The sequence below is a fragment of the Fusarium oxysporum genome, chromosome 7 (assembly GCF_000149955.1).
Source record: "Fusarium oxysporum f. sp. lycopersici 4287 chromosome 7, whole genome shotgun sequence".
NCBI lineage: Eukaryota > Fungi > Ascomycota > Sordariomycetes > Hypocreales > Nectriaceae > Fusarium > Fusarium oxysporum.
The window spans coordinates 2,487,951-2,509,886 of NC_030992.1; the positions used below are offsets into that span (position 1 = coordinate 2,487,951).

The following is a 21,936-nucleotide window of genomic DNA, read 5'->3' on the forward strand; positions in this document are numbered from 1 at the left end:
CCTGCTGATGGTTGTGCTTCGAGATCACCTGGAAGCTCGGGGCGCATGGCAATAGGGCGGGTCAGGGGTGGGCAAAGGCGTCCGCTAATGAGGTTCAACTCAGCTCGCGTGAGCGAACCCGCAAACCAGTCAATTATCTCCTCTTCACCTGCTTCCACCGCGGTGAGTATACTGTATACCGCAATTTCTTGGTGTTAGTTGGTCCCAGCCTTGTGGAGCTTTCAATTTGTTAGCCTCCCTCCCTTGCCTGTGTTCTCTTACCTGTGCCGCAGTTGTACAGTTCTAATGTCTACAGTTACGGGTCAGAATAGCTGGATCTGCGTGTGCGTGTTTCTCAGTTGAGTCAGGAGCGTTATGAGAAAACGTGTGAGCTAAGGTGGCTTAATAGCCAGCCATTTCTCTCATCCAGTTCACATCAGTTACCCCAGAGTACCCGGGGAAATAAATGCTGGGATGCCCGGGCTTATAATGCTAGCGCACACAGCATCATGACCAGTCCATCTCACGATCAAATCTGGGGTTATCGTGGATCTTGGATGAACTGAAGGGTCCATCCACGATCATGGTAAACAGATGCCGTTGTGGCATCACCCTGTACACGATCTGTCTCGTGAGATGTCTGGAGACGGAGACGTGATAGGGGTGCATGGGGTGGTTAAGTGCCTGCTTACTAGTCGAAACGGGAGCCGCTCTGCTTCTGCGGCTCCGTATGCCAGCAGCCAGTTGGCTTGGACCTATTTTCAAAGATTGTCAACTCAACCAAGCTAGTGGACGCAATGCGCCAGCAATAATATCAACCTCATGGCTCGGCGGCATCGCAAAGGAGAAGCATTGGCCTATGAGCCACGCGTATCATAGAACTACTACAGGCTTTGTTACCAACTACCCAGGCGTGCCTTAGCTACGACGGAAGTTGAACATCAAGCCTCATTGGAAGGAACAATGCGGTTCCTTACTCGAATATGGCAGGAAATGAAACCGGAGGTTGCGAGGAGGTGAAGAAAAACTCCATGATCTAAGGGGATGACAATACATCAGGAAGTGACTTAGGTAGTTGATCATGTTCCGTCGGAGCCACAGTCTGTAGGTCAAAGGCATCAGAAGAGATGAATAGAATGTATTTACTTAAATTTAAAATAAAGTGATGCCACAAAATGCTCTCCCCATATTCATCGTAGACAAAGAATCAATGAAATGCCCATTAATCTGGGGTAGAGGACCCAGACCATAGCAACTACAACCAATTGGATAAGAAGCGGCCAGTGCCGGGTGGGTGTGATGCGATGGGCTGTTGTGAACATGTCGGAGTGTTCTAGAGTTTTGCGAGTGGTGCCATTTTCTAACCCCAAGTCAAGGGTCACCGTTGGTTGAGCGAAGCTTACCTAGAGCTGAGAATGACCTACGTATCCAGTGCTCACTTTCGTATGTTCAGGTCTCATTTGGGTACTTCTCTTGGTAGAGCTTTATTTTTTACACTTTTTTATTTTTTTTTTTAAAAAAAAAAATACTCACCTCCCAGTGCTGAGGAAGTCAGGGTCGAAGATTGTACATCCATTGGCAGCTGATAAAAGCTAGGGCCGATATGTTAATAGCCACTAAAGAGAGCATAGGTGAAAACTGGGATCATATATGAAGCCGAGACATAGCCAGAGGCATATGCCCTTATGAAAGAAGCTTTTTTCTTTTTAGCAAGATACTTGAAGCCCTGGCAGTTTCTGTGTTTGGGGAGCTCGCGTGAGAATGCATATGTCAGACTCAGATTACAGCCGACGCTTGCAGAACAAAACACATGCAACATATTGCAACTCAATATTGGATACTACACTGTGAATCGTAGTAAGTTTTAGTCTCGAAATTGAGAATCCTAGCATTAATCTGTCCGCTTTTCCGATTCTTCATATTTCCTCTGTTGCATGTCCTTGTGTCCTAACTTTTTATGGCCATTGACAACTCTAGCAAAGGCAAAGTCTCTTGATTTCTTAAGACTTTTGGCTCTCAAGTCTTCTGGTATGTAAGAAGGAGCAGGCTTGCTAATGAATCGAGCTGAGTCGAGTTGAGTTGTATCGATGTTTCTTCATTTGTAGTATCAATGCACAAGGCCCACGTTTTCTTATACACGCCCACACTAAAACGGATGTCCTCACGCACACCCCCAAGCACAGCATCTCACACACAAATGCTGCTAAATGGCCGCTGCGGCTGTATGTACTCCATGTACCTCTCAGCTTAACTCGTTAGCGCATAGCATATCTCGGTACCTCTCAATGTCGTTTTTGGAAGGGTGTGAACGAGCTTTGCCAGAGTGGTGAGGTGAGCGAGTCGAATCGAGTCAACATATTTTCCCCAGTGGGAGCCGCTCCTGCTCTCGCACTGTAACAGGTAGGGCTTCATTTGGATTTGCTGTGCAGAGAGCATCACATTACCATCTGATTCTCGGCATTTACACCTTTACAGTACGGCAGACTCGACGGCATCCATTCCCTCCCCGGCGCCATGTCCCTGAAAAGTGAAATGGTATCATAAAGTCGTGCACTGTATCCATCGTCATGATCCACGCCTGCCCAGGCCCATGGACCGGGACTGGCATCGGCGTTGACATTGGGATCAAGGATGCCAAGAGCACGCCCCCATCCCCAGATTTCTCATGGTACCCTCTCAAGTTCATTGCTGAAGACCAGGTTAATCAAGAACAAGCATGGCACTGGCCTATCCACTCGTCCCTGGGCCTCCCCCAGGATTTCCACTTCTTTCTCCACACCTCAAAGAGTCAACGACCGGGCCTAGGCGGGCCCCATTCCCATTTCCTCGTTTTCTACTAAATCTTGCTCTTTCCCACCCTGAAGAATCTGAATCCTCTCATCTTTCCCACTTTCACGTTTACATCTTTACCATTATTTCTCTTGTTATCCCTATTCTTGTCCCCTGGACTCGTATATATATTTATATATCAATCCTACCTCATCGTCCCTCTTAAGATACCCAATAGCAAAAGCCTACCTACTCGGCTACTTCACATTACCGCGTCTTTAAACCCCACCAACCAAGTCACTAAATCACAATACGCCTGTACTCACTTAGTCCCGGTGCTAAAATCACTCGACAAGACCTCGGCTATCACCATTCGACATTCCGGAATTTGACCGTTTCAAGGACACAAGACAATATTGTATATAAGGAACACTGCAATAAACGAGCAACCCTGGCACCCACATCACCGACCAGTCTCCTCACTTCGGCAATTTAGCCGCTTGTTCCACCCAGGTCCAGTCAACTCAACACGACTCAAACCCTTCACCTACACAGAACAACTGCCGCTAAGATGCCCGGAATTCTTCCCATGAAGGTGATCAAGGTGGGCACCAGCTCTCAGAGCCGGATTGCACAGGCTTGTGATCGTTGCAGGAGCAAAAAGATTCGGTGTGATGGAATAAGGCCAACATGTTCTCAATGTGCTAACGTCGGCTTTGAATGCCGGACAAGCGACAAGCTTAGCCGCCGCGCATTCCCTCGTGGCTACACCGAATCTTTGGAGGAGCGCGTGCGACAATTAGAAAGCGAAGTCCGAGAACTTAAGGACTTGTTAGATGAGAAGGACGAGAAGATAGATATGCTCTCAAAAATCCACGGCAACCGACCGAGTCCTTCAATGCCGGCGAGCAGCCCGGCTGCACCAGAGTCCCGAAATGAAGCCCTGGCCACAAAAGAAGATACTTTCCGCGTACAAGCTGCACCTCTATTACTTGGAGTCGAGAATTCTGATTCTTACTTTATGGGCGCGTCTAGCGGCAGAACATTTATTGGTACTTCTCTCCATCCTTTCCTATGAGTCAATGCAACTGACCCCCGCGACAGAGTCTTTCAAGCGCAAAATTCAAGAAACCGGCAAACCTAGCACCGACTTCAACCCAGAGGCTTTCTTACATATCCAAGGCTGCAAGCCCCTTGGTCCCAAATCACCCGAGCAATCTTTTAGGCTTCCTCCTCGTCTCTTCTCTGACCGCTGTGTCAACGTTTACTTCCAAGAGTGGGCGCCTCTGTTCCCCATCCTCCACAAGCCCACATTCCTCCATGTCTACGAGGAGTTCGTCGCCGATCCTGAGAAGATCAAAGGCAACCACAAGCTCGCACAGCTCTACCTCGTATTCAACATCGCGGGTCTGTCATCAGAGAACCCTGATCTTCCCCAGCTTGCTGCATGTGAGCAGCAATGGCAAACCTCTCTGGATGCTATTCTCATGGAGGATACCATGAACACCCTACAGTGCCTGTCTCTCGCTCTCCTGTACTGCACCATGCGTGCCGACTACAAGCGATTACAGCACTACAAGGGCATCGCTGTTGGCCTCTCTCATCGCCTAGGCCTGCACCAGAGTCAGAAGAGGTTCTCCTTCGGTGCACTCACAATTGAGACACGAAAGAAGGTCTTCTGGACCATTTACACTCTCGATTGCTTTTCTGCCGCTACTCTTGGCCTTCCCAAGCTTCTCAAAGAAGAGGATATCCAGACCGAGTATCCATGCGACACTGATGATGAGTATGTTACTGAAAAGGGCTTCCAACCTACACTTCCTGGTGAGTATACTCGCCTGTCGAGTGCACTAGCCTTGTTCCGTGCGACTCGTATCCTCGCCAAGGTGCTAGAGAAGAACTACCCCGCCTCAAGCTCCTACGAGATTTCGCTTCAACGGATGGCTGCTCTTGAGAGTGAGCTTGATGCTTGGTATGACCAGCTGCCTTCCCATCTGCGACTGAATTTCGTCCAAGATAAGCCGTCCACAGATGTGACTGGTAGCCGCTCACCATTGCTGGCACTGGCCTACTACTACATCCGAACACTTATCTATCGCCCGGCGGTAGGCTCCAGTTTGGGTGCTAAGGCAGCCTCGGCCCTGATGTCAATCGGAGCGTCGAGCAAGCACATCGTTCAAATTGTCCAGCTGCTTGAAGAACGCGGTATGACCTTCTCATTTTGTTTGAACAAGACGGATCTGCTGGTTGTTTGTGGCATGGCGCTGCTCTACCACTCGATTGATCTCAAGCAAGACAGCAAACTCATGCGCGATGACGAACGATTGGTAAATGCCGTGATTCATATCCTGAACAAGACTGAGAGCTCTGGCTCGCTGGACTTTAAGCGTGTGGCTCGCATGCTGGTCAAAGTCGACGAATCCGCTGTCTCGCCAATGCACACTTCACGTGAGGTGTCGATACCCCCCGCGCCCGTCTCCAACCGAGGGTCGCCACCAAGAGGCATGGTTACCAAGCCCAAGAAGAAGGGCAGCGCAGCCTACCCCCTCGGTCAGCTCCCAGCCGCTGCAGCCAGCGAGAGCAACTTGATCGATCACCAGGAGAGGATGCGTCGCATGACGATGCCCTGCGTTGCCGACCAGCGACCTGAATTTTACCGTGCTCGGGGTCGTCAATCCTCTGACAATCTTCAGGCCGAGGTTCCCGTGTTCCAGCGAGGACATCGCATGTCGATGTCTCCCAACCCAGATCGCAAGGCTTCCCCACTGTCCCGTAACCTCGACTTCATGCCCTTTGGCCACTCGTCACAGTCACCACAACCAACTTCGCCACAACAGACCCGTGCACACTCTCATTCTGGCCCTACAAACCAGGCCCACCACATGATAGAGAGCTCTTCGGTGGCTGCCGCTAAGGTGAACGGGGTTTCGACGACTGAGTGGGAGACATTACTTGGATCATTGGATGGTGGAATGAACAACGTATACGATGCTATCTATGGTGGACAGGGACTTGTCAACGAGAGTGCAATTGCTGTTAGCAATTGTGGTGATTGGCCCCCGGACAATTGGGACCTCGGCGGTTTCAGCATCGCAGAGTTTGGAAACAACCCGCAGCCTCCCCAGAGCGTTCTCAGCATGAGTGACGAGAGCCTTAGCTCGGGTGAGGAGGTCGGCCCCTCAGAACTTGGGCTGAGCGTGGAGAGCGTTGACTATCGCAACCACATGGTGGCTCAACAGCACAGTCATGAAGGATACATGATGTCCGACCATATGGAGACGTTTCCTATCTTATAAGGGTGGTGGACAGAATGATACCACAGGAGAAAATCTCTGGATTCGACATGGGTCTGACAACGGAGTTAATACTGGGGACATGAATTCTAATGATATGATGAAATGGGAGCCGGGCTGGGAATTAACTGTCACTGAGTGTTTTTGTATTGAGCGATCTTTTTTTTTTATTGGCTAACTATTATACCTGGGAGGAGAAATCAACCAGACACTTGGAGATATTTTGGAGTCTCTTGACCCTCTCCAGAGGAAATAGAGACGTGGAACAAGGATGATGGGCAGTTCAAGGACTGGCCTCGCAATACGGCATGCTAGATCATCTAGTTGTTAGTTCGTATCTTGCAAATGAATGAAAGAACGCAGACGAACAAGCCCAGCCGTCCAGCGGTTTTAGAAACGTGATGCGAGTAGTTGATTCGCACGGGGCCGGTGTGTTTGTTCGTTGGCTTTCAACGGCAAGGGAGCTTTTCTGGCAGCTGCCCATCGCACGTATCTAGCTTTACCGGCTGCCCGGCCTTGCAGAAAATGCAGTACGCAGGGATAAGAATCGACGCCTGCTCAAGGGAGGATTGGACCGGATCTGAAATGCGTTGCCGGTGTCGGAGAAGCCAAAGGACCGGGTCAGAGCAGCAAGAACATGGGTTCTGAGGAAAACCGCCCTCAGGGAGCAAGAAAACTTCTGACATTGAATTAGGGTGCCAAAATAAACTGGTCTAAAGTCCTAATAAGATATACTAAGTTTACCTAAGTCGTTTTATTACTTAGATAAGAGGTCCTAAGTTTTCTTGCCTCCCCTTGGCCGCATGAGTCTGAACCGGATGGGCACAAGATTGGCTGTAGCCGGTGTGCCTCGGGAACTGACCCGGGCGTACATCCTATACTACCTTGCAGTTTCATCAAGCTCGTGCCAAACACTGTGACATAGCTCAGGTACTCAGACAGTTGGCCCTGCTCTCAGTCTTTGTCTTTTATCAGACTCAATCTCGACTCCCAGAACTACCTGAATCAGATCATATCAAGCAAGCTACGTTATAGGTCGATAGCTGAGGATGCAGAGAGGCTAGATCATCCACCAGTCACTCGAGCCAACTGAAGAAGAAAGGCACATAGGAATGCTGTTCAGGCCAGATTAACTGTAGAGAGTCAAGGTGGAATCACATTGGAGTGAGGCTGGCGAAGCCAAGTGTGGCCGTGCACAATATGTATCAAGGGGGCGGGGATGACGTCTCCAAGTGAATCAGCCCGTCACGACTCCCCAATTTGCTATCGTGTTTCTTTCCTAGCAGTGGATCTACCTAATGGAGAAAGCTCTATTGACCATGGCCAACGAAAGCGCATGAGCGCCCTGGTCTTAAGTTGTCTCGAGAATCCATGACCTTGAGTTTTCTAAACAAGAAAGCGTGTATTCGTCGATCTTTTTGGTCATTTCAGTCATTCCATTGCCAGGGACCCTATTGCGAGCGAGTCCCTTCTAAATCTTCATCAACTTGGCTTAATCGGTTTCCACAAACATCGACAATGGGGGCGGAGCGACAGTCTTCAACCAAGAATGACGCCCAACCAGGGCCTGTTCCTCAAGGTCAGACACGCCAACGAGAAGATAGGCCTTTGCAGCACCACTAAATTCGCTTCATAACAGCACCATGGGCCACCGCCAGACCGTCACCACGAGATCCTTCTCGGCGGCTCCCACAAGCAATTGCTCATCGCGGCGCAAAGCTTGATTGGCCCGAAAACACCATGGCCGCCTTCCGAGGTGCAGTCAAAGCTGGTGCTCATGCGATAGAAACCGATATTCATATCTCGGCCGATGGTGTTGCTGTGATATCACATGTAAGTCAGAGTAGTAGGTTCGCTCTCCACCATGGCATGCTAATTACCTCCATCACGACTTGGCTTACTTGGCTTGGCTCGGCTCAGCTTACACTTGAGCAGGATGCATCCCTTAAACGCTGCTTTGGCATTGACGCTCGCATCGGAGAGTGCTCGTGGGAGTATCTCAGCACTTTACGCACAGTAGCCGAGCCTCATGAACCTATGCCGCGGCTCAAAGACTTTCTTCAATGGTTGGCTCAGCCGAAAATGCAAGACATTTGGGTGGTTTTAGATATCAAGGTCCGCTGCATCAGCTCAAGCATGTGTCATAAGACGGAAGCTAATGCGGACCTCCCAGCTAGATGATGACCCGGCAGAATTGATGGCTGCAATTGCGCGGGATCTAGACGGCGTCCAGGGACCTGTGCCATGGGATCAACGTATTATTTTGGGATGCTGGAATGTAAGCTGCATTGCCTAAGCTGACACCCTTAGCACAGTTTCTACACTTCCACATGGACGCTTTGATGATATTGCAGCTGACATGATTGAACAGGCATCATTCCTGCAGGCTGCGCGTAGTCGACTTCCAACTTATCCATTGGCCCATATCAGCACCTCCCTCTTATATTCGCACCACTTTCTGCGTGTACCTAACCTCGGTTTCAATCTCAACCACAAGACTCTCATCGGTCCATCAGGAAGACTCTTTTTACGCGAACTTCGACAGACTGACAAGCTTCTCATGACGTGGACAGTCAACGAACCTCGCCACATGGAATGGTGTATCCGTCAAAATCTGTGTCATCCACGGCGCCGCAATGGAAAGATCGAGGGGCCTGCCTTGATAGATGGTGTCATCACTGACAATCCTCGTTTGTACCTCGAGATGTGCGAAAAGTTTGAGAACGAGATGGATGGCAAGCTCACTAGACCAAAGCTAGCTCTGACTGAAAGGATAAGGAAGAAGGCAGAGATGGTAGCCGTAGTTATCCTGACGGAAACCTTGATGATGGCCTACCATGTTCTCAGAAGGATGCAGGGCAAGTTTGATTTTCTCCGAGACCGCCGGAGCTTGGATAAATAGTAGACGAAATATGATGAGTGATAGCAGAAAGGGATGCCACCAATGGCCTAGGTAACGGTTGACTTTGAATACAGCAACAAAACTTGGACAACTTACTGGCTTTGTGGGCTACGCCAGGCTTACATTTGGCCCAGATGCGCCCATCAACCTTGACAGCCTTGGGTGTTCACAATCAATATATGCGGTCATTCGTACCAGCACTGCCCTTGGAGGGCTAGCCATTACCATATGCTTACGTATTGACCACGACACAGGAACCGTTGGATCATCAGAATTATAGTGACTGTCTACCAAGGTCTACCTGGTCACAGATCCTTTTGGGCTCAAGTAGACTCTGTGTTGAGATATGTATGTAATCCGCCCTGCCCTGTCTCTTGATTCTAGCCGTAACGCACTGTGTAAAAGACCATAACAACCAAAACGCTGCTCATGATGCCCCGCCCCTGTCTTTGTGTTCCCCCTCAAATTTCAACGTCAATATCCAGGTCTAGCGACCCAATCACATCGTCATCCATCAGCGGCTTATGTATAGTAGGGATGCCCTTCTCCTTGTGTTTCTCCTCCTGCAGCTTTGCAAGATGAGGTAGTAGTTGGGATTTGGCGGCCGCCTTCGGTGTGCTAGTCCCAGGAGTGTTGGTTCCGCTGCCGTTGGCCGCTGGCTTTTGTTCCACTTTCTCGTTAGCGTCATAAACGAACTTGGCCTTGGTCCTAAGTCGTCTTGACATGTCACCTTGGTAGGTTTCACCACGTTTGAGGGCTGCCTCGATCTCCTTCGACTTCGCTTTCTCCTTCAACTGGGCCTTTCGTACAGCTTCCGCGTTCAAACGCCGGTTCTCTCGGTTACGCTCAGCCAGTCGATCTTGCTCAGTTTGGGCCTTGGGTACTTCGTTGTGCTTCGAGGAGCCCAGACTCGTCCTAAATGCTAAGCGCTGGGAACCAAGGTTGTCGAGCTCCTCCTGTAGCTCTTCGGCCTTATCGTGCTCGCCACGTTGTCTTGCTTCCTCAAGTAAGTGGGCTATGCGCTCTCGCTCGGAGGGGTCAAATCGCCTTTTCAGCTCTTTTATCCGTGCAAGTCGAGCCTTGATTTCCTCTGTGGTCCATGAATGATTAATCAAGCCGTTGATCTCATCAATTTTATCCATGAGGTAAGCCTTGCTTGGGAGTGTCACACCCTCATTATGGCATGTGACCTTGTACCGATTGAGCTCGTTCTGTGGCCCCAGTTCAGTATCAATCCAAGAAAGCAGTTTTAGTTCAACATACCTCTGTGAACTTTCCGCTCGAGGCAGCGATGAAAGGAAACTCCTTGATTGCCTTACCGTGCGCCGCCTTGACATACTGATCTGTGACGAATGCACCATTGGGCCCCTGAAGAGCATATGGGCGACTGGTCGTGAAGCCTGTGAAAAATGTCAGTCCTACTGCTGTACTGTACTATTTGTTACAAACCTTTGATGGCTGCCATGCGATACTGCTCAATGCCACTTTCAGGATGCGGTCCAAGAGCAATACGTATATAACATCCAGTGATAGCCTGCTCGAATCCAGGAGTGAAACAGACCTGAGCGAACTCGTTTCGCCCCAATCGAACACGTTCATAATCGCGTAACTCAGCTGGCGGTTGATCGCGATTTTCGTCGGCATCGGGTGTTGGGGAGCGTCCGCGATTATAGTCATCGTCACTGTCCTCTGCCCCAGAGTTGCGTCTGCGTGGAGAGTAATTATCCTTTCGTCTCTCGAGATCCTCCCGTCGACGTGCTTTCTCTGCCTTGGCTTGGCGCAAAGAGTCCATCGCGGTCTCCCTCTTGCTCTCTGTGCGCGGCCGTGATGCTTTTCGATCGCCATCTTCCAGCTCCGCAGTTCCAGCACTGCGCTTCTTTTTGACCTGTTTGCGCTCCTCATTCTCCATATTGCTTACCATCTGACGGAGCAGCCGGTTCTGTCGCTGACGCTCTATGTCCGTCATACGCTCAGCAATAAGCTGTTCACGTTCGAGTTCTGGCAAGGCCATGATCTCTGCCTTTTCCTTCTGACTCTTGTATCGACCATCAATTGGGTAGGCCTCATCGTCGTCCTCTGCAGCCGCTGCTCGACCTCGCGATGGTTCGTCGTCGGAGTCAGATTCATCCATAGGAGCGGACTCAAGAGAGTTTGGCGTTCCTGGCGCAGACCTAAATCACGATGGGTCAGCATGCTGTAAGTGTATCGCAGTGATCTGGAGGAGCCGCAAACAGGAAGCGGATTAGGGGGCCAGGACAGTGTTCAAGCTCCAGATCATCATGCCGCCGATTTAAGAAACATCACTCACGCCTCGCCCTCCTCCTCAGAGTCATCGTTTCCTCGTCGCGACTTCTTTCCCGCCCCTTTCTTGGAACCACTTCTTTTCGCTGGAGGCGGCGATGGCGATCCGCCCCTGCTCTCGTTGCCAGAAGCTTCATCATCGGAATCCCCACCTGCGAGAGCGAGAAGCTCGTCGTCAACGTCAGACATGGCGACCTTGTGGTGAGCCAGTAACGACACAGAACGCAATGGCTTTAAAAGACAACAGTCGTATGCCCAGGCGCAACCGCGTTCTACGCGTATTAGGTGAACCCGGTGAGAATTTGGTGATAAGAAAGGGTCGAGGGAAATGCGTAATCGTGCGCGCGGGAGGGTTGAGCGATGAAAGAGGCGAAAGTGGATGGAAGAGAAGAGGATTGTGCGTAAAGCAGAAGTGCACAATCGCTTCTCCTTCAAGACTTGTTCTGAATTCGTGGTTTCCACCCAACACCTCATTGGCCAAGGTTATGTCATGCTGCTGCACGTGTGTGGCTGGTGCGACTGCCGGGGAAGCTTTAGTCCGCCCTCGGTGAGCGGACTGCTCACCGAGAATGTCCACTCCCATCATGCTCATCGTTCGATTTCGGGCCCGCCATCAATTGATGATTGACAAGTAGGCCAGGCTTTGTGTAACAATTATGTCTTTATCCAGAACTCTTGCCAGGCCTCTGCGCTCTCTTTTAGTGCGATCAACACCAAGTCTTTACAAGCCATGTGTTCGCACCATCGCCACGGCTCAAGCCTCAGTCTCAACGTCTGGGTCTCCCAAGAAACTCAAAGCACTCACCCAGGAGCAACGTGATTTTCTCGACTCAGCTGTAGGACTTCCGAGACGAATTCATTTTATTGGTGACTGATATTCTGGTAGCTTCGTGTCAATCAAGCTGGTGAACTCGCTGCAGTCCTCATTTATGCTGCCCAGTCACCCATCCTTCTCCGATCAAAGCCTCATCTCCGCAAGCTGATGACGCATATGTATGATCAAGAAGACGGTCACTTTAAGACCTTTAATGGCCTCATTCACAAGCATCGCATTCGCCCTACTGCCCTGTACCCTTTGTGGTCCGTCATGGCTACTGGCCTAGGTTGGTCTACTGCTATGCTCGGTTACGAAGCTGCTATGGCTTGTACCGAGGCTGTCGAGACAGAGATTGGTGGCCACTACAACGAACAAATTCGGACATTGTTGGAAATGATTACGCAGTGGGAAGCCGAGGGTTACGAAGTCGGCGAGGAGTTATCAGATCTTGTCAAGACCCTCAGAGTGATACGAGACGAAGAACTGGAGCATCTCGATCATGCTGTAGAACATGATGCACAAAAGGCAGAACCTCACTGGCTTCTCACTGGCGTCATCCGCGCAGGCTGCCGAGGTGCTATCTGGGTAAGCGAAAAAGTTTGAAGCCTCAAATCAGATGTATTATAATTGTAATATAGGCCTACGCGAGGCTCCTTGGACAAACATGTATGAATAAGAACTAGGAGATAGAAAGAAACATGCGCGTGTGAGAGAGGATGAACGCGCTTGTCGAATGCTTCCCATGAATAAAGTGCAAAACTACCTGATCAAAACTCCTTGCCATGCCTTGTGCACGGTTAGAGTCAGAATACACCATCTCGAGGAGAGCAGGATCAAGGGCACGTTTAGTTACTTCATTTCGTTAGTATTCTGCCGTCCATTCGAAGAGCTGGACTTACTAAATTGCCAAGGGGGCGACGCCATCGACTTGGTAACCCCAGTTCCCGTTCTGCTCTTCTGTAAGGAGCCAATCATAAGGGAACTGCACGATATTGCCCTGGACCATATTTAAAAGCTCTTCAGCCTGCCCCCGTGATGGCATGTCATCGATACTAAAGCCGCGTCGGCTATTCTTAGTGGTTGCACGGCGTCTGCGCTTCACTGAGCCAAACTGCCCCGGTGGAGGGGCATTGGTATCTCTTGAGGATGGTTTCTCGAGCGTCGAAAAAGTAGTGCGCCTCTCTCTGTCCTTGGTACCTGTCTGTGGGTCAAGGTATCTTCCACTGCTGCCTCCATCGAAGGCAGGGAATGGGGTATCTCCGGGCGAGTAGACTGGAGATGGTGCCTCTATGTGTTGATGTGCATCAGAACCATTCTCATTCTCCAGCCCAGTGGTGGGTCGTGATGATATAGCCTCACCATCTTTCATTGCTTGTTTTTCATCAGCATCGCGTTGGCTTTCGTCAGGAATGACGATTTTGATTCTATCCTCCTCATGGTGGCCAAGAGGGAGCTTCTCGGTCATTCTTCCGATTGCCTTCTCCGCTTCAGTTTCAATGGCCTTAGCCATCACCTCTGGTCCTGGTGCACTAACACCGGCACCACCCGCAGTGGATCCACGATGTCTCGAGGATGGAGGAAACTCCGAGTCTTCACCTCTGGATCGGCCACCTTCCATGCTTGCCCGGAACCTCTCGCCGTAGGTCGTGTACTCTCGATACTCTGCCCAAGTGCTCACTTCGGAATCCGGCATGCAGCGGAACACTCGGCGATAGAGCTTCGTGTTGTTTTGAGCAGCCCGGTTCCAAATTTCGTCAATAAAGTTGGGGTTGACTGGATCTACCATACAGTCTTTGTCAATGTGTGCTAAATGAATATCTGCGGCCATCGGATGGAAAACACCATTAACCGGTTTTCCCGTTTCAGGATCGATATGTAGTGGAGGGCCGCCAATGTCAGTATCGTCGCTTATCGGCAAAGACGGTAGCTGTGCGGGACGGGGCAGACCAAGTTGATCTGTAGTGCGACGGTTTAGAGCTGGCACAGGGGGGAGGCCGTCGTTGTGGTTTCCTGGGTCCAGATATCGATTATCGGGCTGAGGACTGTGTGGCTGTGTTTCCTTGGGTGATTGCAGTGTCCCCTTGCCTTCATTGCTTATATTGCTAACAAGGACTTCGCGACCATTGATGATAACAGAATCGCGGCCAGCATCAAGGCCAGATTTCTCGGCAGACTTCCAACGGTCAGGCCCATAACCGGTCACGTCCAGCTCATGCTTTACCTTATCCTCTGCTTGATTGATGACAGTACTATCCACTTCTGCGTTACTGTCGCTGCTGCTGCTGCTGCTGCTGCTGTCGTCTTCAACCTCAACAGCAGCATCTAGGTCATGGTTAATACTTGGAATACGTAGGTGATCGGGGCGTTTCGGTGAAAGCTTTGAGGAATCGGCAGGACCACCATTCTCTTCATTATATATATCCTCCATCTCCTTCTCGAAATCTTGACGGTCAAGCTCTGCCTGGCGCTCTTGCTCAAGTATTTCGTCAACGTCGAGGCCGAGATGTTCTCGCATCAGTCGGAGTCGGAGTGTGTGAGCAAAACGGCCAACCTGGTACGGTCTTCCAGCCATTGTCGAGTTGATCATGTCAGTATCTCGAACGATTGCAGCACACTCCGAGTCACGACTACCAAGCATTGATCGCTCATTAATGTTGGCGGAGCCGATAAGAGCCACGCGGTCATCAACGATAATTGTCTTGGCATGGATGTAGAGTTGCTCGGTGACAAGGACATCGTTACTCATGATTCCCCACTGACGAAGCGAGTAGAAGGCGATGTAGTCTTCCGGCTCAATGCCAGCGGCTCGAAGCCTGCCAAAGATGGACTGTTCACCTCTACAAATACTAGCGTACTGACACATCAAGATCAGGCGAACACTTGTACCCTCCTGTTCATCGACTGTATTTTGAAATCCAGGCATGAGGGGAATAACAATAACGCAACGCCAGTCTTCATCATTCTCGTGAGCCCGTATGATTCGTTCAACGAGAGCGTCGCCGATACGGTTCACGATTCTGGTGTTATATGCCTCAGTACTGGTAATGAAAAACTGGTTTTCCATATAGACAAAATGATCTGACTCCTCGATCATTTTGATGTATGCATTCTGAATACTGTGCTCAGTCTGCTCGATACCCAAAGACCAAGTGGTGGCAGATCGAAGAATTTGGACTTCGCAAGTGCCAGTTAAACCCAGCTCCTTCAACTCATCTACGTTAGCATCCGGCGGGGGGAGCAGGAAGGGCAATGGGCGTGTAGGCTTCCGTCCTCGGCGAAGGTAATTCCAACGCTGGACGAAGTGGCGCGTCAAGTCTCTTGCAGGCTGGCCCACAACTTGCATGGCAACATCATGCCAAGGCATGCGAGGTACTTTGCTTCGGTCGTACATTTCCTCATACGGCTCGTTGAGCCTGAAGAAGTCCTGCACTCGAGGATTTGAGTAGTCCTTTCCAGGGAATAACTGGCAATGCTCTGCATCCTTAGGTGTCTCAGACATCTCAAATCCAGTTGGTTTGTCGTCGACGATAGGATGCTGAGGACTATCCCATCGTCCAAAGCACAAATCAATTCCTCCAACAAAGGCTACATCGTGATCCACGATGCAGATCTTCTCGTGGTGAGCGAAGAAGAACTGGTTCTTCTTGAATTGGTTGGGGGATCGTTGTACGAAGATGTTAGGGTGGAGGTTCAACAATGAAAACTTGGTATACTCAGAATCTATCGGAATGGCGGCTTCGACGTTTCGGTACACTATGACAAAGACTTTAACACCTTCTCTAGCTTTCTTCTGTAGCAGTCTATCCAGTCGCCATTTCTGGCTGATAGCCGCTGGTCTGCGCATGTACAGCTCGGGGCTCAGCCACCAATCGTGGATGTAAATGACATCGCGGGCCATATTGATAGCTCGAGAAACGTTCCACATATAGTCGCGGCCGTCGACGAGCCATTGGGCAAATACATGGTTTCGTACTGGAGAGAAACTGTCAAATCGTTTGTTCTGATACCAGGGAGTTTGCTTGAGCATCTGGTTGATGGAATCCTCAAACTGCTTCATCACGGATTGGTTGCGGGAGAAGAGGCGGACCTTGCGTTCAGATGAACGAAGAGTCATAGTATGATGTTTGTCAGGGGGTGCCTCCACAGTCAAATCGATCTCAGCCTTCTTCTCAGCGGAGCCAATCGCCTTGACCTTACTTCGCTTCGAGGAAATACTGAATTTCGAATCGACTAGGTACACATCAAAAATGTTCATGTTTTCGGGTGACTCTACGCAGACGATATAGCTCTGTCGTACGAGGAACCATTTCCGACTGTGTCGAGAGATGACCTTCGCTGGTGTCAAAGCACGGCGAAAGTCTAAACCCTTCGAAGGTTGGATATGAAGGTAACACTCCTTTCCATGGTAACTACCCTCGGCGGCGAGGCGAACGCCAAGGGCCGAGAGTTCGAGAAAGCGGCAGAGCCGGTTGCTGTCAGCTCTGAACATGAGCCATCTGATCATCTCAGACAGGTACTTTTCAAGAATACGCCGTTGCTTCTCAACATAACGTTGTCTCCGCGTTGCCATGTCCATAGCAGGCATCCCTGGACCCTCTGGGTTGGACATATCCCCAGGATCGGTAATGCCTGTGGATCTGCGCCTTGGGCCCATCCCCAGGAAATTGCGAGACTTCCTTCGTGGGAGGCCACCGGGATTTTCGGGGTCACTGAGAATGCCGTCTCCTGCTGCTTCAGTTGCTGTACCTTCGCCAGCTGTCTCTTCTTCTCCGCGAATACTGGCTTGATCTTCTTCATCGCTTTCTTCTCCCTTCTTGCGAGCACCGCGAAGATAAGGGAAGGCCGAGTATGGAAATTTGGGTTGTTTCGGCCGGCCACCCAAGTCCATGCGCCCAGGCATGTACTTTTCGTTGTTGATAGCAAACTTGTAACGCAAATGTAGATTGTAGATATCTCTAAGCGTTCGAGTTACAGTCCAACTCATTCTGCTCGGTCCACTTCCGTATTCCAGTTCTATAGTGAATAGCCAGTGTCGATCCTTGTCGTCATCCTCCATGGGGGAGCTATCGGTAATGCGAAGCTTGAGCTGCTCAAGAAGAACCGGGATTCTCTTATTCCCGTGTTCATCTCTTTGTATCATGCTAGCAAGCATAAGAACGGCGGGAGCACCAGCCCTTAGTTCGGCCATCAGCTCAGCCGATTTAAAATAGTCAAAACGATCTTCTTTCTTCTGTCGAAGGAGTTTTAGTGTGTTCTTGACTTGCTTCCACTTCTGAGCACCAAAAGTGGACGCACGTTCAGAAGTGAAGAAGGGGCGTCGAGGTGTCATAGCATCACCATCCGAAACCCCTCCACCACCAAAAACGGTGATTCGGCGGACATGACCTGTTCGTCGTCCAACCGCTCCAGGGCTTTCGACTTCATCAGTTTCCTCGCCATGGTGTCGCACAGCGGAAGTCATCCAAGAGTTTCCTCTACGGAAAGCCATGCCCAAGCGGTCTCTACCTTCGCCTTCAGAGACACCATAATCAGGGACAGTTGCATCGGGCATACTTGCACGGCGCTTGACCAACTGGTCGAAGCTATCCAACACATCGATGTCGCTCACAAAGCGGCGAGGCGTTCCAGGTGTAGAAGTGTTTGCCTTCTTTGTGCGGCGCATCCTTCTCTTCTGTTTCTTTTTCTTCGATTTGTCATCTCCGGGGCTGCCCTCATCGGCTGTTTCCTCGGCGTCAGCATCGGCGTCAGTGTCCTCCTCTGTCAAAGTGCCAGGGACTCCACGGCTCGGTCGCGTCGGAGAGTTGATGTTCGATTGAATGCCTTGACTCGAAGGTCCAGCCACAGTAGATGACTTTGGTGTCGACACGCCACCGTTGTTGGTGAGAGCCTTGAGTTTGGACATCAAGGAGGCACCACGAGATTTGCCTGGGGTTTCTGGCTCTTCCCATGAAGAGCCTCGCATGAATGTTGGAGGCGTATCAACGCCATCTGGGCGGGTGAACTGTATGCTCGGTCTCGAAGGCGCCTGACTATTGTCTTGTCCGTCACCGTCAACAACCAGGCCAAAGTCTCGGTCGCTAATGCCATGGTCCTTGAGCGACTTGGTTGAAGCTGGGGTGGATCTTGGTATAGCCGATGAAGGTGCCTTGCCCTGGCCCAAAGCCAATTCGTTTGAAGCTGGCTTCGTTTCTTTGGTCGAACCTGGAGGGTCTGACAAGGCTGTAATCTTGAGACCGACAGGAGATAGGAGAGTATCGGAGGTTGATTTGGAAACAGGGGGGGCAGCAGGTTGGAGATTCGGGTTCTCTGGGGAAACTGAACGAGGACTGACGTCCATGGGCGAGACATCCCCGTCTGGTCGATGTTGCGTCATGACGAGTTGTCGCTCTTGATTCGAAGGTCTGGTGGCAGTCCTATCCTATACTACCTAATTGGCAAGGACAACTGGCAAGCTGGAAAAGGGTATTATGTGTTCAACTGTTGCAGTCACGTAAAACATGCTGAAAGGAACAGAAAATAATCAAACTTGGAAATGGCGATCTATATGCGGTCGTTCTTGTCACAAGCAAGCACAAAGTGTGCGGTTCGTAAAGGGGGGCCTTCAAGCGTCGCACGCACGTATGTTGGTCGCGCGGCGAAGGGTGGTGACGAACTAAACAAGCGGTCGATGAAGATGGATGAATGACGGAACAGCGGAGATGATTTTAGTACTGTAGTCGAGAAAAGGGTTTGCTGTACAGCGTTATCGTCGCCGTCACGAGACTTGTGTCGGACAATAAATATCGGGGTTCAAAGGGAGTTTGACATCCTTTAATCACGGTCCATGTACCAAATTTTTGGGAGACGACCAACCTAACCCTTGTCAAGTCAGTCGCGGATGGACGATCTGTCCAGGTTCCTCTCTGCGCATTCGAGATGGACAAGAATCGAGCTCCACTGAATTTCGAGTCTGCCCGGTTCAGCTTTAAACTAGAAACGGCATAGGCTCTAATTAGAGCATCCTTATTTGCACCTGCTGTGCGGAAAGGGCGACGGAACCCACCTGGATAATCCCCTAAGTTACTTAGGTACCTTAGTCCTAAGTTGCTAAGGTAGATGAGCGGTCATGGGTGGAAGCTACCTGCCAGACTAAGGTCCTGAAACCAACCCGTCCAAACGCCCGCAGCGCCTCCTACCCATCTCGACAAGATCCTCAAATAATGGGTGGGTTTCAGGGTGAAATGGCGATCAACATTGGATTGGTATACATAACTTTTCTGTAGCTGTGACTTCAACAGGATTTGTCATTATCTTATGGCCTCAGTGTAAATCATTTAACGATGTCTTGATCATGATAGTTCCAACGGCTTGTTCGGGCCTCTGGATGCCCCATACTGGACCTAGGTCAGAGGAAATTAAGGTTGAAATTAATCGAATTACCTCTGAAAGTTGACTTAACCTTTTGACCCAAATACCTACATATACTATACTACCTTATGTATATGTATAGAAGGGAGTTATGTTCTTCTTGCCTCCGTCGCTCTACAAAGATGCGCGTAGAAGCAGACCAAGGTATTGACAGTACTACTCGTAAAATACTAAGCATACTTAATTGTCCTGGTGCTTCTACATGAATTACATCCATATTCTCATATCTCATCCTCTTTAACCAGGTTCATGTCCCACAGTTATGATTATCTCTTATTGCACAACCAAATCACCGTTATAACAACAGTTACCCTGGCACTGTTACCCGTTGTGATCAATTCCATCTCAAGTTCTCTGTTGGACCTATGATTTGGCCAATGGCAAGCTCAGTTTAATCTTTACTATCTCCCAGCCACATAGTACAAGTTGACATAGATAATGTCCTCTGTCTTTGCCTACCTGAAGAATGAGCAACCGGAGTTGACGAAGAATAAATCGCACTTGTTTCAACTGATGTAGGCCTACGGATGACGTTACGATCCTCGTTTCAGATGTCAGGCCGTTCATAAGTCGAAGTGACCAGCGCCTCAACCAACGCATAGGAGGAACAAAAGTAAAACATATGGTTTATTTCACCAAATTCAAAAGACGATCATTTCGGGTTCTCTTATTTTCTGCCTTCCACCCTCAATAATAGTATTGCTGACATTTCATCAGGCCTGAACTGCAAGCATTTCAACTCAGCAGAGTTCTGTCAATACTATGAAGGTCACCCTATACAGTACGCTATGCTCCACTTGACAATCAGCCAAATGTCTAGGCATTTATATTGCTAATTTAGATAACTATTCTGTATCTTATATACACATTTACAAGTAACCCACGACAAACCACTGTGCTCTCAAAAGAAAGTGGCGTGTCTTATACTATTGCTCGTATGTTCTATTTTGTCTCACCTTAGTACGTTCCATAGTTTATACAAGTTCCGCAGCTTGCTCACTACTTTTCTTGCTCTGGCTGTTAAAACATAAAAGTCTGGATTCCAATCATCAAAATATTATCTGAAGCTTAGTGGGAGGCTTGGCTCGAGTAAGCAGATGATGCCGTGGGGGCTGGTGGGAATGATAGCGGTACCATCACTACACTCAATCAGAATATAATGAGGCCGACACCGAACTTTATCGCCTGTCCCGGGTTTGGCCTCTACTGAATATGGCCTGGGGAGTCATTGCCCTCAAAAGCTGACCCAAGGATGACCAAGTATGGATCTCCTAAGCCCATTGCTGACCATGAATTGAGTGTTGCTACGGCCATTGCAACCGCTCCGGAGAATATTCTTATGCTTCCCCCCTACCACGCTGGCTTCTCTGTAAGTATAGCACGAAGCTATGGTAAATCATCAATGCTAACCAACAACAGTGCTGATGCCGTTTAAGAGGACTCAAATTGCGGCAAAATCTTCCGAATAGTTTGGAGAGTATATGCAGGAGCTGATGGACGAAAACATTATTGAAGCCCGCAGGGGTGAGCGTATAGATGGTATGGACCTCATGGGCTGACTGGAAAGATCCAGCTATAGGACTGATGTCGGTCCTCACCCGCAAGGTAAAGAGCTGAACAAGGGGGCACTATCACAGGATGACATCCGTGGAAACACCTTTATCATGCTAGCTGCCGGACAGGAGACTTCGGCAGGTGTGCTTCAGTTTATCTTGTTGGAACTGGCAAACAACCCAGTATCGCAAAGAAGTCTTCACGGTGCCATTGACGAGACATGTGGTGATGGTGATCCATCATTGTGGGACTACGAAAACCTGATCAATCCCAAGATGGCCAGCATGTTGGGCGCTTGTATTAACCAGACTCTGAGAATGACGCCTGCGGTTGTCGAAATTCCTGAAGCAGTGCCTTTGAACTAGGGTCAGATCGTCACTATCGGCGGTAAGAGTCATTTGTCCCAAGCAAAACATTCATATCGTCAGGTGCCGTATCAGCGCACCGTAATCCACGGTGTTGGCCGGGACGACCAAGCCTGATCAACGACGGCAAGGATGATATTAACGACTGGGTCCCAGAGCGGTGGTATCGAAATAGCCAGGAATCAACAGCAAGATCAACAGAGTCAGGGTGCCAGCCCCGGGATGAGGAATTTGGGAGTGCTGCTACAAGCACACTGCTCTTTCGGCTGGAGGGAGACTCGTTTATTCCTTTTAGCGATGGGCCAAGATCATGCCTCGGCCGACGGATTTCTCAGGGAGAAATCATTGCTACGCTTGCGGTCTTGTTCAAGGACCACAGCCTGGAGTTGGCTGTAGATGATTGGGCGAGTGATGAGCAAATGGATCGAGAGGCACGGCGCGAAGTCTACGCCAAAGCTCAATCGAGCAGCAGAAAGAAGATACGGGGTGCAACTTCAGTGCTAACACTCAAAATCAGAGATGGACATGTGCTGGTCAGGCTGGTTAAAT

General features: G+C 49.9%; 6 protein-coding genes across 17 annotated transcripts; 4 read left to right on the forward strand and 2 right to left on the reverse strand.

Moving 5' to 3' along the window:
- Positions 1-2,554: 2,554 nt before the first annotated feature.
- On the forward strand, positions 2,555-6,790 carry FOXG_05502 (uncharacterized protein). Its single transcript, XM_018383827.1, has 2 exons — positions 2,555-3,800; positions 3,853-6,790. Exons 1-2 carry the CDS (start codon positions 3,320-3,322, stop codon positions 6,042-6,044), a joined length of 2,673 nt encoding a protein of 890 aa, XP_018240828.1. The 5' UTR covers positions 2,555-3,319; the 3' UTR covers positions 6,045-6,790.
- Positions 6,791-6,974: 184 nt separating this feature from the next.
- FOXG_05503 (glycerophosphoryl diester phosphodiesterase) lies at positions 6,975-9,228 on the forward strand. Of its 10 annotated transcripts, none has more exons than XM_018383829.1 (5): positions 6,975-7,620; positions 7,681-7,874; positions 7,977-8,156; positions 8,215-8,319; positions 8,413-9,228. In XM_018383829.1, exons 1-5 carry the CDS (start codon positions 7,413-7,415, stop codon positions 8,941-8,943), a joined length of 1,218 nt encoding a protein of 405 aa, XP_018240830.1. In that variant the 5' UTR covers positions 6,975-7,412; the 3' UTR covers positions 8,944-9,228. The 10 variants fall into 10 exon arrangements, with proteins under 10 accessions (XP_018240830.1, XP_018240835.1, XP_018240832.1 ...); XM_018383834.1 differs by having other exon boundaries at positions 8,219-8,319; XM_018383831.1 differs by having other exon boundaries at positions 6,975-7,874.
- FOXG_05504 (uncharacterized protein) lies at positions 9,138-11,713 on the reverse strand. Of its 2 annotated transcripts, XM_018383838.1 has the most exons (4): positions 11,252-11,713; positions 10,393-11,114; positions 10,207-10,343; positions 9,138-10,154 (listed from the first exon to the last, which is right to left on the reverse strand). In XM_018383838.1, exons 1-4 carry the CDS (start codon positions 11,431-11,433, stop codon positions 9,405-9,407), a joined length of 1,791 nt encoding a protein of 596 aa, XP_018240839.1. In that variant the 5' UTR covers positions 11,434-11,713; the 3' UTR covers positions 9,138-9,404. The 2 variants fall into 2 exon arrangements, with proteins under 2 accessions (XP_018240839.1, XP_018240840.1); XM_018383839.1 differs by having other exon boundaries at positions 10,393-11,713.
- A 35-nt stretch (positions 11,714-11,748) lies between these two features.
- Positions 11,749-12,987, forward strand: FOXG_05505 (ubiquinone biosynthesis monooxygenase Coq7). The gene is made up of 2 exons (XM_018383840.1): positions 11,749-12,080; positions 12,131-12,987. Exons 1-2 carry the CDS (start codon positions 11,901-11,903, stop codon positions 12,662-12,664), a joined length of 714 nt encoding a protein of 237 aa, XP_018240841.1. The 5' UTR covers positions 11,749-11,900; the 3' UTR covers positions 12,665-12,987.
- On the reverse strand, positions 12,058-19,015 carry FOXG_05506 (phospholipase D). Of its 2 annotated transcripts, XM_018383842.1 has the most exons (3): positions 13,421-18,929; positions 12,961-13,348; positions 12,663-12,913 (listed from the first exon to the last, which is right to left on the reverse strand). In XM_018383842.1, the coding sequence occupies exons 1-3, from the start codon at positions 18,432-18,434 to the stop codon at positions 12,907-12,909; spliced, it is 5,409 nt and encodes a 1,802-aa protein (XP_018240843.1). In that variant the 5' UTR covers positions 18,435-18,929; the 3' UTR covers positions 12,663-12,906. The 2 variants fall into 2 exon arrangements, with proteins under 2 accessions (XP_018240842.1, XP_018240843.1); XM_018383841.1 differs by having other exon boundaries at positions 12,058-12,913; positions 12,961-19,015.
- A 1,705-nt stretch (positions 19,016-20,720) lies between these two features.
- FOXG_05507 (uncharacterized protein) lies at positions 20,721-21,879 on the forward strand (the record flags this gene model as incomplete). Its single annotated transcript, XM_018383843.1, has 3 exons — positions 20,721-20,837; positions 20,938-21,007; positions 21,074-21,879. The coding sequence occupies 3 exons, from the start codon at positions 20,721-20,723 to the stop codon at positions 21,385-21,387; spliced, it is 501 nt and encodes a 166-aa protein (XP_018240844.1). The 3' UTR covers positions 21,388-21,879.
- Between the last annotated feature and the right edge of the window lie 57 nt (positions 21,880-21,936).

Coding starts and splice junctions, on each gene's coding strand:
- FOXG_05505 (XM_018383840.1), top strand. CDS start 11,901: ATGTCTTTATCCAGAACTCTTGCCAGGCCTCTGCGCTCTCTTTTAGTG. Junction 12,081..12,130: donor GTGATTTTCTCGACTCAGCT/GTAGGACTTCCG, acceptor ATATTCTGGTAG/CTTCGTGTCAATCAAGCTGG.
- FOXG_05502 (XM_018383827.1), top strand. CDS start 3,320: ATGCCCGGAATTCTTCCCATGAAGGTGATCAAGGTGGGCACCAGCTCT. Junction 3,801..3,852: donor TAGCGGCAGAACATTTATTG/GTACTTCTCTCC, acceptor CCCCCGCGACAG/AGTCTTTCAAGCGCAAAATT.
- FOXG_05506 (XM_018383841.1), bottom strand. CDS start 18,434: ATGACGCAACATCGACCAGACGGGGATGTCTCGCCCATGGACGTCAGT.
- FOXG_05504 (XM_018383838.1), bottom strand. CDS start 11,433: ATGTCTGACGTTGACGACGAGCTTCTCGCTCTCGCAGGTGGGGATTCC. Junction 11,115..11,251: donor TCTGAGGAGGAGGGCGAGGC/GTGAGTGATGTT, acceptor ATCGTGATTTAG/GTCTGCGCCAGGAACGCCAA. Junction 10,344..10,392: donor TCGCATGGCAGCCATCAAAG/GTTTGTAACAAA, acceptor CATTTTTCACAG/GCTTCACGACCAGTCGCCCA.
- FOXG_05503 (XM_018383828.1), top strand. CDS start 7,413: ATGACCTTGAGTTTTCTAAACAAGAAAGCGTGTATTCGTCGATCTTTT. Junction 8,157..8,214: donor GGGTGGTTTTAGATATCAAG/GTCCGCTGCATC, acceptor CGGACCTCCCAG/CTAGATGATGACCCGGCAGA. Junction 8,320..8,412: donor TTATTTTGGGATGCTGGAAT/GTAAGCTGCATT, acceptor ATGATTGAACAG/GCATCATTCCTGCAGGCTGC.